Consider the following 17,690-nt stretch of genomic DNA (forward strand, 5'->3'; position numbering starts at 1 on the left):
AGGAGATCACAGTTTAATAAAAGTTCCCATTTAGTTTCAGTTGTGGACACTTACCTGTTATTTTTAAAAGCCAGGATCCCAAGCTGTGGATTAACAATAGCACGTGTCCAGTATGATGAAATGACCATTGATTTTAGAGGCGAAGGCAGAAAAGGTAAAGAGTGGCCCTGGGCTGGCTTTTGGCGTATTGATTTGACCAATACTTGACTTGAAGCAATACTCATTTTATTTGCTTATTTAGCCTAGTCAGCACCTGTAAGCCTGAGTTGCTAGCCAGACTGTAGCACAGTTGTGCCTCAGACAACTGGTGAAAGCCACCTCCTGCTGGACTCACAGGAATAGTTTATGGCCCTGGCTCTTCTCTGCCTGGTGGCTTGGAAGCAAGAGGGAGGACTGAACTAGTTGGGGGCCTCCCTCTTGCCGGGGAGGGGGGGGTGGTGGTCAGAATCCTGGTCCTAGGTGAATGGTTTCATGTGATTATCTGGAGCAGATACTTAGCCCAGGATCCACTTACCTACTTCATACCCCCCTGGCTCCTTAGTCACCTGTTCCACCACAGACTTTACTGTCAAACAACACTGAATGGTTGATGAAAACAAAGGTTTAGCTGTTTAAACTTACTCTCTCACAGGCCTAGAACCATGTCAGTAATTATTACTTTTGGTCTTTGGGAAAGAAATTACCCTGCCCTGGCATTCTTGTTGATGGAGTCTGCAAAGTTAACTTCGATAAACACTCCCCGTGCCCTGTCATGAGCTTTTGCTGTCCTTCCAGCTGTATCAGTTACCCTCCACTCCCTGGATGCTGACTGGGGCCAAGGCAAGAGAAGGGCCGAGCAAAGAAAGGAATACCAATTTAAGTCTTCACAACCTGTTGTCAGGAAGACTGTGACCGCGTGAGCTCTTCTTCAGCCCTGTGGAGTCCAAGAGTCCCCGGAACCATAATGAACACAGCCTTGACCCTGGGCTGTCCTTTAGTCACACCACACAGAGACTGTGCATGCTCTCAGAACTTTATTAGGTGGACTTTGGGCAAAAGAGAAAACCCCTGAAGCAGTTGTCCACCTGGTTCAGGACAACTGGAATTAGAGGAGCCTTTGCATGGAGACGTGCTCTCATGGAGCATATCTTTGATTTTTTTAAAAGGGGAGCTGACTGGCTGAACATCTCTGAGCACAAAATCAGATTATTATTATAAAATGGTCAGCCAGAGGAAGGCAAGTCTTTGGGGACAAGACTAGACCAGAAGCAGATGCCCCTGCTCTGTGTGCCACTTCGATGTTGAGCAGGGGGATGTGCCTGCTGTTCCCAGATCAAGATTTGGCAGGAGGGAAACGTGACGGATGACAAAAGGACCAGTTTCTCCGTAAGAGGGATAAAATAATTACACGGGGGAAAAAACTCAAATAATGGTTTACAAGGGCACGAGTTAAGTCGTGATTCTTCATTGGTACCTGACCCCATTACCCAACCACCTTAATCCAGCCCCTCCAGACACCGCCCCTAGCAGCCTCCTGGCAGAGGGGCTATGTGGAAGGCTTGAAGGCAGAAGGGGGGAGGGGGCTTATTTTGCTACAGTGAAAAGGGGCTTCAGTGGGGAGCAGCACCTGCAACCCTCCCACTCCCCCAAGGTTTCTGTCACATTTACAAATACATACATAAATACATTACATACAAGCGAGTCTGGGAGGGAGGCTCCCCACAGAGGCTCGGCTGACACAGTTACACGTCTCAGGAATTCTAGGAAAGGGTGCTGGGCTCCCAGAAATGGGCTCCATGTGTTCTCTCCCGCCCAGGGCAAGCCCTCCCCCAGCCCACCCACTCTTCAGGGTTCAGTTTGTCCAGTATGGAGAGCTGCCGTAGGCAGGCTTGGAGGCTTGCGACTTGGGCTGCAGGGAGCTGGGCTGGCTGCGCTGACCCGAGCCACTCTGAGGAGGAGAGAAGGCTGTCAAGGCTGGAGCAGAACCCCGAACCCAGGGCAGGGTGGCTGCTGCCATCACTGAGCTCACCTGGGCATCCTGGGGAAGGTGGTGGTGTAACAGCTGTGAGTGAGGCTGCTGGTGGGCAGGCAGGATGTGCAAGAATGGTGGGGGTGCATAACCAGGAGCTGCTCCAGGGGCCAGAGGCCCAGTGGAACCCAAGGCTGAGGGCAGGCTGAATGGTGGAGGGGTCCCTGCATGAAATCCCTGCTTGTCAAAAGTCTGTAGGGCAGAGAGACAATGGTGAGGACCAGCCTGGGTTACACCTCCCACCAACCAGTACACCCACCTGTTCCTCCCTCACCTGAGTCGTCTTGTAGACAGAACCAGTCATATCAGGTAGGCCAGTGGTGCTTGAAGACACGGACACTCCTAGGAGAAAAAGCAGTTGTTCCCACAGCAGTTGGTCCCAGCTCCAGCCACCCCACCTCCAGGGGCACTCTGGGGTAGCCTTGCCTGAGAAGGAGCCAGGGAGGAGATAACTACTCTGGGCCTCAATCCTGGAAAGGAGGGGCAGACGCTACCTTTGCCAGGCCCAGAACCTGCAGACTTGTTTTGTGCCTGTGATGATCCACCATAGCCACCCTTGGTGTAGTCTCCCGCTGCTGTCCCCTGGGTCAGGTCATCATAACCTAGCATAGCAGGGTACAAGAGGCATGTGTGAGCTAGGCAAGCCTGTCCTACCCACGTCTCCGTGCAGAGAGCACCCCTTACCTGTGCTGTAGCTGTGCTGGCCATAACCACCGGCCTGCTGGAAAGGGGTGGTGGGGGTGCTGAGGTTCATACCATGCTGCTTGGCTGAGGCTGGAGGGACCTGGTGGGGCAAGCAGGAGAGGCTTAAGAGGAGCAGATCAGGTACCCCTGGCTTAGTGTAAGGCAGCAGGTGGCACAATCTCAAGGGGCCAGTGTTTATGAGTGATTCAACACATGCTGGATATAAAAATACATAGAGAAGCAACCTTCACCCCCATCCCAAACATTCCTGAAGGCCAGGTGAAACTCCCAGTGGGGTCATGCTCCCGTCTCTCTGCTTCTCCCCACAGCTGAAATTACAGCTCTCACAGATACTCACAAACATGGTGGGCCCATACTGGAAGGCACTGGGCACGCCTGTATAGTAGGGGAGGCCAGTGTAGCTGTAGCCATGTGGCAGTGCAGGATTCAGAAAGGGCTGTTGGGGGGTGTGGTGGGCCTGGGATTGGCTCTGCTGTGCCTGAGCCAGTGTGGTAGGGGGCGCAGGGGATGCAGAGTCACCTCGGCCAAACTTTGTGACATCACCTAGGAAAAGAGGAACACTGATTCCAGTCACTTCCTTATCCAACCAGGAAAAAAAGCCAGGTTACTTCCTGCAAACCAGAATAGGTCTGGCTGCAGGTGCAACACTGGGGAGCTAGCAGGCCTCTCTTAGCCTTTCTGCTTCTAGACGCCTGGGATTAGCTACAGGCCAGTCTGATGCACAACCCCACCCCCGTTTCCTGAACGAAGACTAACCTGAATATGGGTTATTAGTGAGGCTCCCATCTCGGCTGGCAAGGGCTGTGGGCGTAGCAAAGGGAATTCCGTAGTAATCCTAGGAGAGACCAGGGAGGCTCCATAAGCAGAACAGCCTCGTCCCACTTCCTGGACAGCGGGCCCGGCAGGCAGCATAGGTACATGTGATGCCGCACTCCTGGGAAAAGCTAGGCCCCAGGGATGTCATGTGCACATTCACAAAGTAAATGGTGCTCGTTGGAGTGGTACAAGGTGGCAGCCACAAGCACACAGCATGCAGACACCCTGACCAACTGTCAGCCTCCCACGGGCAGAGCCACGGGAGGTCCAATCGAACACCCATTTGATGCTGCAGATGGATGCTGGTGAGTGCCAGTGGCAGAACCAACTCGGCTGGCATTTCCTACGTGAGAGATTCTAAAAAGCAGCTATGAAAATCGACAGTAGAAACCAGAAAGCAGTCAGCAGGAGATGAGGTGCCTAAAGGGTTTAACGGGTCAGGGCAGCAATGCCCGGTAGGCACAAGTACAAGCAGGATCCCAGGTTAAGGTGCTGAACTGGTCTCTCATCACCCACTCTGCCCTGGCAACACTGACACCCCACAGGAGCCAGGGGAGGTATGGGCACCAAGAGGGCAAAACACAGCGGAGCTCTGTGGAAAAGGGGAGGCCCACCCTGACCCTTACCACCCAGGACTTTGCAGCCCCAAACATCCGGCACCCTAGCCTGAGCCAAGGGAAGGCCCCTCTGCTTTCGTAGTGGGCAACAGTGCCTGGTCAGAACCATCTTGGCTAAGAATGGCACCTACACTCCTCTTCAGTCTCGTTTTCCAGAAAACTTGCAGCATCCTCAGCCCAGGACCCCAGGAGGAGGCAGGGCTAGGAAAACACAGAGCTGGTCGGAACACAACTGGGAACAGGCCTGGAGAATGCCTGGGATGGGGAGCTCTTTCACAGAAGAAAAGAAAACCCAAAGGGGGGAACAAAAGGGTGCCACAGGCCAAGGAATGACGAAGGGGAAAGTGAAAGCACTGTATCTCAAAAGGTAGACTCAGCAGTGATTTCTTCTAAGGCACAAAACAATAAAAGAAATACAAGGCAGATGACTCCTAGGGCTGGGATTCCAATGAGCCACTACTTGGGGGTCTGACTAGGACCCACATGCAGGGGCACTCGGGGCCACCTTTTGCATCCCATCCCTAATGCCCTGGGGCTCCTGGGCCAGATGGTTGTGAGCAGGGAGTCCAGGGTCACTTCCAGCTTCCCCACAGACATCTCCTCGTGCTTTCAACATCCTTTCACTGGGGGTGTGGGCAACGGCTAGAGTCCAGCAGGCCCCTGGGCAGCAGTGTAATGGGCTGCTGGTTTGTGCATGGGACCCAGCTACCAGTCCCTGCCTTTTAGATATACTTCAGCAGATGGAGGATGTTCTACTGTGAGCCAAGCGCTTCAGCCACTGGGAACAGGAGATGAAGGTAATACCTGCAGCTCCCTGAGCTCTCTGTGGCTAGTGGGGATGGGTGGGGGTGGGGAGTGGAGAGCATCACCAATGAGGAGGAGTCTGAGGACAAACACCTCACTGGGGAAAAAACAGCTTCCCTGGGTAACAGAGAAGACCACATCCACCAGAGAGGACACTAGTATCCAAACAGCTTTTTCTTCCCAACAATGTGACAGAGAGAGGCCCTGGGCTGCTGAAAATTATCAGGTGTTTGGGAAACCAGAGCTGGAGAGGGGCGGTGATGCAGGAGCCTGCAGGCTGTCAGAGCAGGGAGCATGCTCTCCTCCGCTGCACTTGTTCACCTGGTCGTCCCAGGCAGGGCCCAGTGCCTCACCCTTGTAGCAAGGGTCAGAGCACAGAGGCAGCCCTGGCCTCAGAATGTGGCTGCAGCAACCAGGGAGACGCTGGGGCTAGCACTCTTGCAAACAGTGATGGCAGGCCAGACCCAGAAGAGCCCTTAAAGACGGTCAGCTCTAGCCACTCACTCAGCTGGGGACAGAAGAGAAGGTGCCATCACAAGCTTTACCAGTGCCCACTTCAGAAGCTGAAGACACTGAGTGGCACTGTGAAGAAAACTAACAACCCCAGGGGCAGGCAAACACCACCAGTCTGTGTCATACAGATCTTCTTCTCCTTTTTCTTTTAAGGGGAAGATGAGAGAAGAGAACGACCCACAGTTAGTACAGGGGCTGTCTACTGGGGCCCCAGGTCCCAGGGGTCTTCATGTTCCCCAGGGATGAGCACAGGACACTCATATATATGCCCCAGCTACAGACGTGCAGGCACAACTGACAAAAGGAAGCAGCTCCCTCAGCCTGAGGCGGAGTGTCCGGAGGGCCAGGCAGGGCGGCAATCCAGGCAAAGGGAGGAAGGACCTGTGAAAGAGCCTTGATCCCCCCACCCCCACGGCCATACCCCACTCACCACTGGCAGCCTCGACTGCAGCATCTGGAGCTCGTCATAGCCATAGATCTGTGTGAGGACCAAAAAGGGTGTTAGGGACCATGTATTACCCCTGGGACGCCCAGACCAATGTGGGGATTAAACAGGATGGGAGGATAGGACACACTCAGGAGGGGAACCTGGATGAGCTGCTCCAAAAAGACACCCTACCTTGACGGAGCCTGGATGGGGTAGAAATACTAGGGGTACAACTGGCAGACATGGAAGGGCTCCGGGAAGGAGTGGCGGCAACCCACGGCCTCCTTTACCAGGTTCTGCCAAGTGCCAGCCCCCGAGAGCAAGGGAAGTTGAGGCTGGCCGGGAGCTCCCCCGTGCACTCACCGGGTAGGCAGGAAGCAGTCCTCCAGGGCCCACGAGGTACTGGTTGTGCAGCAGGGGAGGCAACCCCTGGGGCAGGTTGGGGGGCGCTTTGCCTAAGAAAAGTCAAGAAAAGTAAAGTGGCTGCCACAAACAGTAAGATTCCTCAGCTACTATGGGGCTGGGAGTGTTGAGCTCATGTCATAGTCCTGCCCTAACTGAGGCCACAGCCAAGAAGCTGGCAGCGGAGAGATACAGAGGGCCGTGCCTGTCCTGCCTCTGGGCTGTTCCCACGCTGGGACGGAAACACTGCCCCCACCCTGCCACTCCTGAAGGTCACACTGCCCTGGACAAACCTCAACATAAAGAACCCGACCCCTCCTCAGAACAGGAGGAATGCTGGGCGGGCACTGCCAGGAGAGGGACAAGGCATATCAAAGGTGGGTTTTAGCAGTTTCTACCCAACTACAGTTTGCTTGGCTCACACAGACTGCCCCGGTGTGGCTGACAGGCAATCAGTTACATAAAAGACCAGGAGCCAATGATATCTGCTCCCTGGGCCCTCTGTGTCACCATGTCATTGCAACTCCAGGGATGAGCGAGAACAGAGAAGACTGGGGAGCTAGCTAGAGGCACAAAGGCTGCCAGGAATCCTGCCCAGGGGAGCCCACCCAGAAAGACCCATTTCACCCATCCCCACCCACACCACAGGTGGAAGGACTGGGCCTCGGGAGGTCAGTGGAACAAAGAGGACAAGTGACCACGGCAGGCCGGAGGAAGACTATGATCCTCTGAGGTGCATGGCATCCCGACAACCTCTGGGCATCCTCCCTGGGAAGCCAAGTGTGCACCTTTGAGGGGCTGGGGGGAGGTGGGAAAGGCCTCTGGGGCACACACCTGAGGTCACCAAGGGCGTGGCTCTGGAACCGCTGGGGGTGCTCGAGGTGGCCCCGCCCAGGCAGAGGCTATTCCCCGGGTTCACGCTGCTGAGCCCTGAGGACGCGGCACTCGAGGTGGAGGTCGCTGCTGTTGAGAAGGTGGCTGAGGACTGGAGGGGAGGCGTGCTCTCCACACTGGCGTGCTGGCGAAACAAAAAAGCCAGGACACATGGATCCGGGGGAAAGCATGAGAGGCTGGAGAACCTGGCCTGGCATCTGGGCCTGCAGTGTTGACATTCTGACCTGAGGAGCTCTGTGCCCACGGCTTGTATGACCGCACACCAGCCTCCGTAGCTCCTCACACGGCAGTTAGGTGAGGCCATCGGAACACAACTTTTAAGTATCAGGACTACTAAAGCTGAGCTTTGTAATCAAAACCGTACTAAAAATTCTTATAGTTGCTCGTGCTCTGGTACATGCACAGGGAATTGAAACCCCAAGTAAATCGTAAATGAACACAGACCGTCTGAGTATGAAGCGAGAACCCACCTCACAGAAAGCAAGTAGTCTCAGAAGAGATGCAAGAGAGACCACAGGCAGCCCAGCCCCAGTCAGAGCCTTCTGGGGGTGTCCTTCCGTCAGGCTACTCTGATCTGGAAGTCACAGGTGGCTGAGAGGCCTTTGCTCCAGAACCTGATGCCACTTTGCAGGCCACCAGGGCCTACCTGGAAGGGCACGGCCTGCCCCAATGCCTACTCAGTATGATCCACCCAGAAAGGAAGGCTGAAACCAGAAGAAAGCTCTGCACAGTCTGTGTTCCAGGAATCCTGCCTAGCTGCTCGGCTTTGGCTGGTAATAATGTGGCAGAGATGCACCCGGTGGGGCAAAGCAAGGCCCAAAGAGGGAGGGAAAGGTTCTAGAAAACTGAGACCAGCCTCCAAACCAGAATGTGTGCAGAACAAAGAATCCCAGAAACTCCTGAAGGAGAAGCCAGAGAACAGGAAGCCTCAGGAGGAATGGGACCCCCGCGTGCTCTGCTTCCCATCGCACAGATCGCTCTGCAGGTCTTGCTTCAAAGGCTGCCCAACCCGGTGGCCTAAGGGCCCTAGCATCCAGAATTGGTTCTGTAAGATAAAGACAGGGAAACTCATGGTCTCCTGGGACTCCCCAGGACTCCTCTCCTTCAGCCTAGATAGACAGAACCAGGGTGAGAAGAACCCAAGGAGCAGGGCAAAGGCTGTGCCAGAGGGCCCCACGGAGCAGGGAAAACCAGGCCAGAGGGCTCCATGGTCATCTGCGTGGGTCCAGGCTTCCTGCCAAGAGCAGCTTCCTAGAGAACCAGTTCCTGGTTTGCTGAAAGGAATGCAAGCGGTATCCAGCAAACCTCTCCTACGTCAAGCTGGCCCTGACAGGGCTTTTCTCTCTGCGCCCCACGCCCCACACCCCAGACCTGCGCCCCACACCCCAGACCTGCGAGGGCAACACGTTGCCGCAGTTAACAGGCCTCCCTCGCATTTAAAGGGCTGGCTCAGTGCGTCCCGTCCTCGGGAGGGGCCCCGAGGGCAGAGCCGCACCAAACCGCCCACAAGGACACGCAGATCAGGAGGAAACAAGACTGCCCTCGTAACCTTCAGGTGGGGAAGACCTGACTTACACAATGTGACTAGGAAAGAGGGACTGACGTATCTGACTATATAAAAATCAAAAATATTTATAAAACGACAAGTGTAGGGAAAATAGGTGTGCTCTACATTCGAGGCCTCTACATTTGAGGACTACTCACCAGACCCCCTAATGCAGAGTGCCTAGAAACAGACACCACGGACCTGACAAATAAATGAACAACATAAATTGCTCACAAAAAGGAAAAATAATGGCTTTCCGATATGGGGGGGGAGGTCAACCTCATTCAGTTAAACATTATACTGCCAGGTCATTTTTCTATTAACACAATGGAAAAACAGAAACACTCAGTAACACCTCCCTGTTTGGGGACCCTTCCACTCCAAACCAGGAGAGAGACATTTTGTTCTTTTTTTCAGGCACCTTTTTTCCCACCAGTCTTTATGCTCAAGTCTCCTAGCATTTAGTTAAGTATCATCCCACTACCCGGCCGCATCTCCATCTCACAACCAGTCCTGCTCCGACCCAGCACAATCCAGACGGACTCCCACCACCGAAACCACGCTCTCAGGACTGGCTTCTGAGAAGCCACACTTCAACAACCTCCCTCTAGGGCCACTCTATGGCACATCAGGACTTCCAGTGGGCACCCACCTGTGCTTCCATTCTCGCCTCTCCACATTCCTACTTTGTTTGTTCCTCACTATCACCCTTCCTCAAGCCTCTGCCTTTGACTTGGGGGAAATGGCCTGAGATGGCCAAAGCGAACAGTGAACAGAACACCTACTGCCACAACTAGGACATGACCACAAACTGGAACATAGCTACGCTGACAAGGGTAAGAACCAGGCCGTCAGTCTCAGAGAGCTACGCATGTGCACACGGTGATATTTTGACATTGAGCTGCACAAACCAACAGAGGGTTAGCCAGGAAAAATGGCCTTGACTGAAGATGACTTTTAGTGGAGCCCAAACTGAAGTTAGCAATAAACCCACTTTCTTCTAAAAGCTTGCAAATAGCTCAACATAACATTTCCCAGAAAATAAGTCACCCCCGCTAGGCAGAAAGGTCTCCTATAATGAACAGAAAGTTCAGTGAATTCTTGGGAATAAATTCACCACCCATCACATGTCAGGTCTGGGGAAGTAACTCCTCCACAGAGGCATGAACTTTGAAAGCAAATGTCTTCCATGGTGCTTCAAACACATACTTAGGTTGAGACATCATAGCCAAACAACTCCAGAATATCTCAGACATTTAAAATCCACAAACTGAAGGCCCATATGCAGGTGACTAAGCTCCAAGCTCGCTGAGCAGGGCGGTGGAGGGGAGCCGAGAGGATACTTACTGTGTGGGACGTGCTTGAGGAGAGTGCTGCGTGTGCAGAGGAGAGGCTGCTCTGATGGCTGGGGAGTGAACTAGAAGACAAAACAGGGCACCACACACGTCCACCCGAGTCACCCCACAGGAATGGAGCCCCCCGTGTCTGGGTGAGCAGGATATAAGCTGGCCCCATCCCTTCAGCGGAAGTTTCAGCTTCACACCCATCCCCTGGAAACCCAGTCCAGGGCATCTGGTGGTTAGAATGATCTAAAGGATCACCCGCCACAAGGCTCTGGAACATCCTGTCTTGGGAAACCCCCAGGCCAGCTTCAGTCAGCCGTAACCACCTGTTCTTTATACTGGAAAAAGAACAGGACTGCACTAAGAGCACTCAGGAGCAGAGACCCCATTACAGCTGTGTGTCGGAAGGAAGTTCCTACGTTCTATCGCACATGCCAGATTCAGAGCCAGAAGTGCCATCAAATCCAGAATTCAATTCAAATGCTTTTGCTCCTGGCTTAAAGCGAGAAAGAGGTGAACTCTCCTTAGAAGACACAGGGTGATGCCCTGACTGGTGTGGCTCAGTTGGTTGAGCCTCATCCTGCAAAGTAAAAGGTCATCAGTTTGATTCCCGGAAAGGGCACATGCCTGGGTTGCACGCAGGTCCCCAGCTGCAGGCGTGCCAGAAGCAACAGATTGATGTTTCTATCTCTAATATCGATGTTTCTCTCCCTTTCTCCCCTCTTCCTCTCTCTTCAAAAATAAATCAATAAAATATTGATTGGGTAGGGTGGGGGAGACACAAGGTGAGAGCCAGGTGAAATCCATTCTCCTACACCCTGTTGTAGCCACCTGATCTGTGAAGCCATGACAAGTGCGAGTCGCAGACCTGCTCGGAAATCCAAGGGCACTCTCAGTCTGCATCAGGGACAGGAGCCCAGAGCTGGGAGGAGAGGCTCAGCTAGTGGCACCCTCCTGGGGGTCGAAAAAGAGCAGCAGCAACCCCCTGGCTCCACCCTATATTCCCAAGGGGCCGAGTGCTCTGTGATAGCAGAGGGGCTATAAGCAGGCAGTTTTCATCTCCAGTGCTTTGGTGACTCCCCCCAGCCCAAACCTACTGTACGGCATGATTGCAAAGGCCAGCATGCCGTGCTAGGGGCGACAAGTAGGTTTAGCTCACGGAAAGAGCCTTCTGTGAGGGCTCCAGGACTTCACCCCAGTGTGCCTCTCACTCTGGGCCCATATTTTCCTCATACCTGCTAAGCTGGGAGAGGGGGCTGCTGGACAGGTCACCAGGCTGGGACAAGGAGGGCAAAGTGGCAGTGTGCTGAGGTGCAGAGGGTAGAAGCGTATTGCAGGAGGTGGTGCTGGGCAGGGAGCCCACAGATGGGAGGGCGGAAGGAGGGTCTGTTGTCTTTGGAGCTGGAACGGATGAAGCAGCTGAAAGAAACAGATCTGTTTAATTCCAGATCCAACCACGAGTGTCTGAAATGAGCTCAATGTCTATGACATGTCAGGCTCAGTTGAGACATATACAAAGTTACATACCCCACAAAAAATGCCCAAGCGTGTCTCCAGTCTTCTGTCAGACACAACTACCAGAAGGACACACGATGGTAAAATGCACAGGACCCAAGCAGAGCAGGAAGTGACATATTTATCATCATAAACTGTCCTGTGATGGGGACATACTTCTCCCAACTGAAGGAAGCTGGTCAACCCTGAAGCCACACCCAGAAAGAGGCTCGGAGCTTGATATACGTAATTATAAAGTGAGGCAAAATTTCCTTAAAAAGCACAACAGGCAGCAGTGAAAATCTGTCCACCCAAGGCCTAGGTCTTTGCTTCTATCAAATCGGCATCAAACCAAGCTGACCATGTGAAAGCTCGAAGTCAATTTAGGGCAGGTGGGTGGGGGCGGAGAGCCCATGGTCCACACAGCGCGAAGTTCTGAATGCCTAAAATCTGCAGAGAGAACCCACGGCTGCTGCCCAACACCTCTTCTCACAGGCAGAGAGCACTTCCTTCACTTGTGCTTGAAGACTCTAACCTGAGAGGACACCAGGCTTTCAGAAGACCAGTAGTGCACCCATCCTAACTGCAGAAAAGACTCAGTCTTAGTGCTGTCCACACACACAAGTCGGATATGTGCTTGGAAACAAAGCATCACTGTCTTTTGCAGTCAGGAAGGAGGAGGACTTGACCCTCCTGCAGCACGCCCTGGAAGCCAGGAGAAAACACCAGCTTCTAAAGGGAAGGACAGTCTGAAAACTAACACAGGCAGCGACAGTCCCAGCACACGGTGCGGTCAGTTCTTTCCTGAGGTGGACTCACTACCGACATCCTATTCCACATATGACACCTGTTCTTACAGAAACCAGATGAACGCACCGCCCTGACCTAAAGCTCAGATGCTGGAAGTCCAAGCCTTCGATCACGCTGACAACAGGTCCACAAAAAGCTGCCTGAAGAACAAGCGTGTGTGTGAGTGGGAGAGAGACAGGAAGTGGGGAAGAGAGTGTGGGAGATAAAACCTACCTAACATGCATGCTATATTTTCCAGACATTTCATATCTTATTATCTCATTTAAACGTCTCCAACCGATCTAGAACACCTCTATGTACTCTCAACCCCATGTCCGCACAAAAGACACTTGCTGCCATGGCTTCTGAAATAAGAACTTCTCTGACATTCAAGGTTCTCAGAGCTTATCGGTGCTTCTCCAAAGAGCAGCCCGGCAATACCAAGGCTCTGGGCAAACCATACATGTCATTTCAGTTCCTACTGAGGCCCAGTCCAGGCCTGATAAAATTTTATGCCTGTGTTCCAAAAAATAATTGTAAATAAGGAGAGTCTTTCTGGCTTCCATACTCAATACCCACTTGCCTTACTGAATGGTCAATGAAAATCACCATAAACAATCACAGATAGGCTAGCCAAGAACAAAAAGGAAAAGGAAAAAGAAACACCTAACAGGGATTCACCTGCACCATATCCAGTGATTACTTAGCTGTACTGGAACTGGCGGGGGTGGGGGTGGAGAATCCCCTCATTTTCTCCCAAGTCTACAGTGAGCAACATTTCCTCTCGCTTCCTACCAACCGTCAGTCAGAATCTGCAGGCAACGAACATTCCTGAGCCAGCACACCAGTGTCTGCTTCAAAAGTCTTGTACATTATTCAGGTGGGGGTCCTCTGACCATCTTAGAACCTGTATCTCTGAACAAAGCATCTTTTAAATCAATGCTACACTCTAGGTGCAGTCTGACTAAGGCAGAATAATATGAGATTACTTCATTTCTGATAATACCACCAGCTAAGACCTGGTCCCAAGGGAATCTCTAGCTGAACTTCTAACCCCCACCAAAGAAAGGATGCCAACAATGGATGAGAAGTAGCTGTCAGAAAAAAATTCAAAAGGACTATTTTTGTAGAATTAGACGTTAACCTACTGTGTTCCCCATCAAGTCAGCGATGCCCATTTTCGCTTGGTTTCCACCACCCGTGACAAAACTAGGTAGCCTGTACACTTACTGTCTATCGTCTGCTGACTTCGACCACCACCATGTCCATTCTGTAAGGAAGAGAAAATAAGATAAACCCAGAAAATCAAAAAACTCAGATGACTTTCTTTTGGGGTATAGGCACAAACACACAAGTCATCATCAAGGCCTGTTTTATTTTGTCTTTTTATACAATGAGGGGCATTAGTACAAATTGTTAACAAATCCCAAGGAGCTGACATTTTTGAAAATCATACTGGGAATTCAGAGAAGTTAACAAGGATATGATGTTAAGACCCAAATCATGGAAAACAGTCCTAAAATTAAGCATTACGGAGAACTTTGGAACTCTCATTATATTGAAATCATCAGAAAGAAGCCTTTTTGTCTCATGTATACTCTTGCCTCCTGAGTATCAATCATGCAATAAAGAAAAAGTTTCCAAATTATAAAACAAAGATAGCTTTCAAACAAGGAATGATTTTTTATATTAACAGCAAAGGGTTCTAAGAGGAAAAGCGATGTTACTTTGAAAATGGCTTTTCTGAACTGAGTAGGGGAAGAGTGGGTTAGGACAGTGTGGTAGTCCCCAAAAAAGGACATGAAAACAATTGGTTTGAGTTTTAACCATAAGGCATTTCATTAGAGCCAGCTCACATGGGGAACTTCTGCTTCCGCAGATCAAGCAGGGGAGACAGGGCATGGAGGAATCGCTAATGGAGTCCACGAGCTTCAGACACGGCCCCCAGGGGCAGCAAGAGGCTAACAGAAATGGCCTCCTTACAAATGTCTAAACCACTAAAGAAAAAGACAAACCTTACAGCTGTCACCTCTACATTAACCCAAATCCAGTACAATTTCTGTTCATGAAATGTTATTTACAACACACTTTATTTTTTAAACAGTTTGAAATTATTTACAAGAAATGTAAACAATAAAATAACTGCAAGGAAAAAAACCCATCAGTTTAAAAGGTTAGAGCTGGGGAAAGAGAAACATAACAATGGGCAGAGAGCAACCAAAGCTCCACGCTTCTGCCACTCTCCCAACTAAGACCACTGCTCAGGAAACACAGACACGCGGCGTAGAGCATGCGCATCCTCAACGGCGCAAACCCTGGCACACAAAGAAGCCCTCTCAAAGTTACACTAGACCAAAACGATAGAAAAGGGGAATGGGAAACGGCTGTCATCAGACCTGAGGAATATTTCATTCCACCTTGAAAATTATTTTTAAAACACAAACAACAGACAACCCAACACAACGCGGGGTGGGGGGGTCACATTATTGTGTTGGGGAAATGCTGGGCAGCAGAACGGTGTTAGTCAAAGTAAAGTATCAAATGGTCAGGAAAACCAGAGAACTGTAGGGGTTTGAGTTTAGCTAGCCAAGCCAAGAATGAGTGAAGAGTGGTATGTGTAAGCAAAAGGAGAGGTAAAGTTAGAGCTGAGGTTGAGGTATTGTGGAGGTAAAGATTTAAGCTTGGATAGCATGCAGTCTCACATGTTTAGAAACTATACAGACCAGCACTGCCCAAGGGGATGCTCTGCAGTAATAGAAATATTCTGGCTTCTGGCCAAGATGGAGGTGTAGGTAGATACGTGTCACTCCTCACACACAAAAAAGGATAACCACCAATATGAAAACAGGAAACAACCAGAACTGCCAGAAAATCAAACTGTATGGAAGTCCAACAACCAAGAAGTTAAAGAAAAGAAACATTCCCTTCTCATGCTGGTAAGAGGGATGGAGATGGGCAGCTGGGGCTGCAATGTGGCGGCTGGCAGACAGTGTGGGTGAAGCAGCAGCTTGCAGACCAGGTGGTCCTACACTGGCATCAGCTGGGAAGAACAACTGGGGAGTGAGACAGACTGCACAACCCAGGGTTCCAGTGCAGGAAACAAAGCCTCAAAACCTCTGGCTGTAAAAACCTGTGGGTTGTGGTGGCAAGAGGACCTCCCAGTCCCATAAGAGAGTCTACTGGAGGGGGCCACAGGATCCTAGAATGTACACTAGCACACCCACCCAGGAATCAGCACCTGAATGCGCACAATCCACTTGTGGGAAGTGAAGGTAGTGACTGAAAACGGGTAAGAACCAAGCAAGCTGCACTGTTCCCTCTCTGACCCCTCACCCACAATGCAACAAAGCAGGTTGCCCTGCCCTGGCATATACCTAAGGCTCTGCCCCTCAGAATGAAACAGGTGTGCCTAGACAAAGAAATATGGCCCAAATGAAAGAACAGATCAAAATTCCAGAAAAAGGACTAAGCAATGAGGAGACAGCCAACCTATAAGATGAAGAGTTCAAAACATTGGTAATCAGGATGCTCAAAGAAATAATTGAGTACAGACACAAAATAAAGGAAGGAGTAAAGGCTATACAAAGTGAAATAAAGGAAAACATACAGGGAACTGACAGTGAAGAGAAGGAAACTGGGACTCAAATCAATGATTTGGAGCAGAAGGAAGAAATAAACATTCAACTGAAACAGAATGAAGAAACAAGAATGCAAAAAAATGGAGAGGCCTCAGAACCTCTGGGACAATTTTAAACATTCCAATGCCGACTCATAAAGGTGTCAGAAGGAGAAGAGGAAGAGCAAGAAATTGAAAACTTATCTGAAAACATAATGAAGGAGAACTTCCCCAATCTGGCAAAGGAAATAAATATGCAAGTTCAGGAAGCTCAGAGAGTCCCAAGAAGTTGGACCGAAGGAAGCACACACCAAGGCACATCATAATTTTATTACCCAGGATTAAAGATAAGGAGAGAATCTTCAAAACAGCAAGAGAAGAGGAGACATTTACCTACAAAGGAGTGCCCATAAGACTATTAGCTGATTTCTCAAAAGAAACCCTACAGGCAAGAAGGGGCTGGAAAGAAGTATTCCAAGTCATGAAAGGCAAGGACCTATATCCCAGATTGCTCTATCCAGCAAAGCCATCATTTAGAATGGAAGGGCAGATAAAGTGCTTCCCAGATAAGGTCAAGTTAAAGGAGCTCATCATCACTAAGCCCTTATATGAAATGTTAAAGGGGCTTATCTAAGAGAAGATCAAAACTATGAATACTAAAATGACAACTCACAAACATCAACATGTGATCCTAAAACAAAAACAAAAGCAAACTAAGCAAACAACTAGAACAGAAACAGAACCACATAAATGAAGATCACATGGAGGGTTATCAGCAGGGGAGTGGAAGGGGGAGAAAGGGGGGAAAGGTACAGAGAATAAGTAGCATAGATGGTAGGTTGAAAATAGACAGGGGGAGAGTAAGAATAGTATAGGAAGTGGAGAAGCCAAAGAGCTTACATGTATGACCCATGGACACGAACTAAGGGGCAGGGAGAATGCTGAAGGTGCTAAAGGGAGGTAGGGTGCAGGGCAGAGGGGGATAAAGCTGAGAAAAAAAAATGGGACAACTGTAATAGCATAATCAATAAAATATACTTAAAATATACCATATGTGCACATTCCTATATTCTAGCCACTAACCATATATCTGGATACTGAGCATTTAAAATATGGTTAGCCCTGGCCGAGTGGCTCTGATGGTTGGAGCATCTGCCTGTGACAACAGTAATAGGTTGTGGGTTCGATCCCCAGTCAGGGCATGTATGGGAGGTATCCAATCGATGTTCCTCTCTCACATTGCCTTCTCTCTCACTCTTTCCCTTCCTTTTTCTCTAAAGCCAATAAACATATCCTCAGGTGAGGATTAAACAAATAAACAAACAGTGTGTCCAAGGAATTGAACTTCTGTTTGTTTAATTTAAATAAACTACTACATGTGGCTAGCGGTTACCAGATTGGAAAGCACGGGAATAAACTTTATGTTAAAGATGACAGGTCAAAAATACGTGGCTTTTAAATAGACGTGGACAAAATGAATATCCCAAGGGCGCCCTTCTCTTCTCACTAAGTCTGTCAGTTGTGACACTGACAGACAGGCAAAGGCCCTACAGGGAAGAGATTAGAAACAGTCCCTGGAGAATCAAAGCAAGCTCAACGGAAAAGGCCCAAAGGGGCTGACGGGGGAGTTCACCCACAGAAGCGGCCTCCCTGTGCTTCCCGCAGGAGCGCTCACAGTCAGTCGCATCCCAGCCCACCCCAAGCCGGAGCCCTTAG

General features: G+C 50.5%; 1 protein-coding gene and 1 non-coding gene across 3 annotated transcripts in view; both read right to left on the reverse strand.

Annotated features, from left to right (window-relative positions):
- Window positions 1-1,002: 1,002 nt before the first annotated feature.
- UBAP2 (ubiquitin associated protein 2) overlaps window positions 1,003-17,690 on the reverse strand; it is a 126,696-nt gene continuing 110,008 nt past the window's right edge. The window contains exons 16-28 of one of the 2 annotated variants that reach the window (XM_045840497.1): window positions 13,589-13,628; window positions 11,311-11,494; window positions 10,080-10,149; window positions 7,127-7,310; window positions 6,254-6,345; window positions 5,894-5,941; window positions 3,470-3,548; window positions 3,051-3,256; window positions 2,693-2,792; window positions 2,503-2,610; window positions 2,283-2,350; window positions 2,009-2,200; window positions 1,003-1,927 (exon numbers count right to left, since the gene is read on the reverse strand). In XM_045840497.1, coding sequence (XP_045696453.1) covers window positions 1,832-1,927; window positions 2,009-2,200; window positions 2,283-2,350; window positions 2,503-2,610; window positions 2,693-2,792; window positions 3,051-3,256; window positions 3,470-3,548; window positions 5,894-5,941; window positions 6,254-6,345; window positions 7,127-7,310; window positions 10,080-10,149; window positions 11,311-11,494; window positions 13,589-13,628 — 1,467 coding nt within the window. In that variant the 3' untranslated portion in view covers window positions 1,003-1,831. The remainder of the gene's footprint in view (window positions 1,928-2,008; window positions 2,201-2,282; window positions 2,351-2,502; window positions 2,611-2,692; window positions 2,793-3,050; window positions 3,257-3,469; window positions 3,549-5,893; window positions 5,942-6,253; window positions 6,346-7,126; window positions 7,311-10,079; window positions 10,150-11,310; window positions 11,495-13,588; window positions 13,629-17,690) is intronic. The other variant, XM_045840498.1, reaches the window with a different exon arrangement.
- LOC123820315 lies at window positions 12,153-12,236 on the reverse strand. The gene has a single exon (XR_006785945.1). It is a non-coding gene; the product is annotated as a small nucleolar RNA SNORD121A (small nucleolar RNA).

This window comes from Phyllostomus hastatus, unplaced genomic scaffold (genome assembly GCF_019186645.2).
Source record: "Phyllostomus hastatus isolate PE091 unplaced genomic scaffold, TTU_PhHast_1.1 phas_contig_34, whole genome shotgun sequence".
NCBI lineage: Eukaryota > Metazoa > Chordata > Mammalia > Chiroptera > Phyllostomidae > Phyllostomus > Phyllostomus hastatus.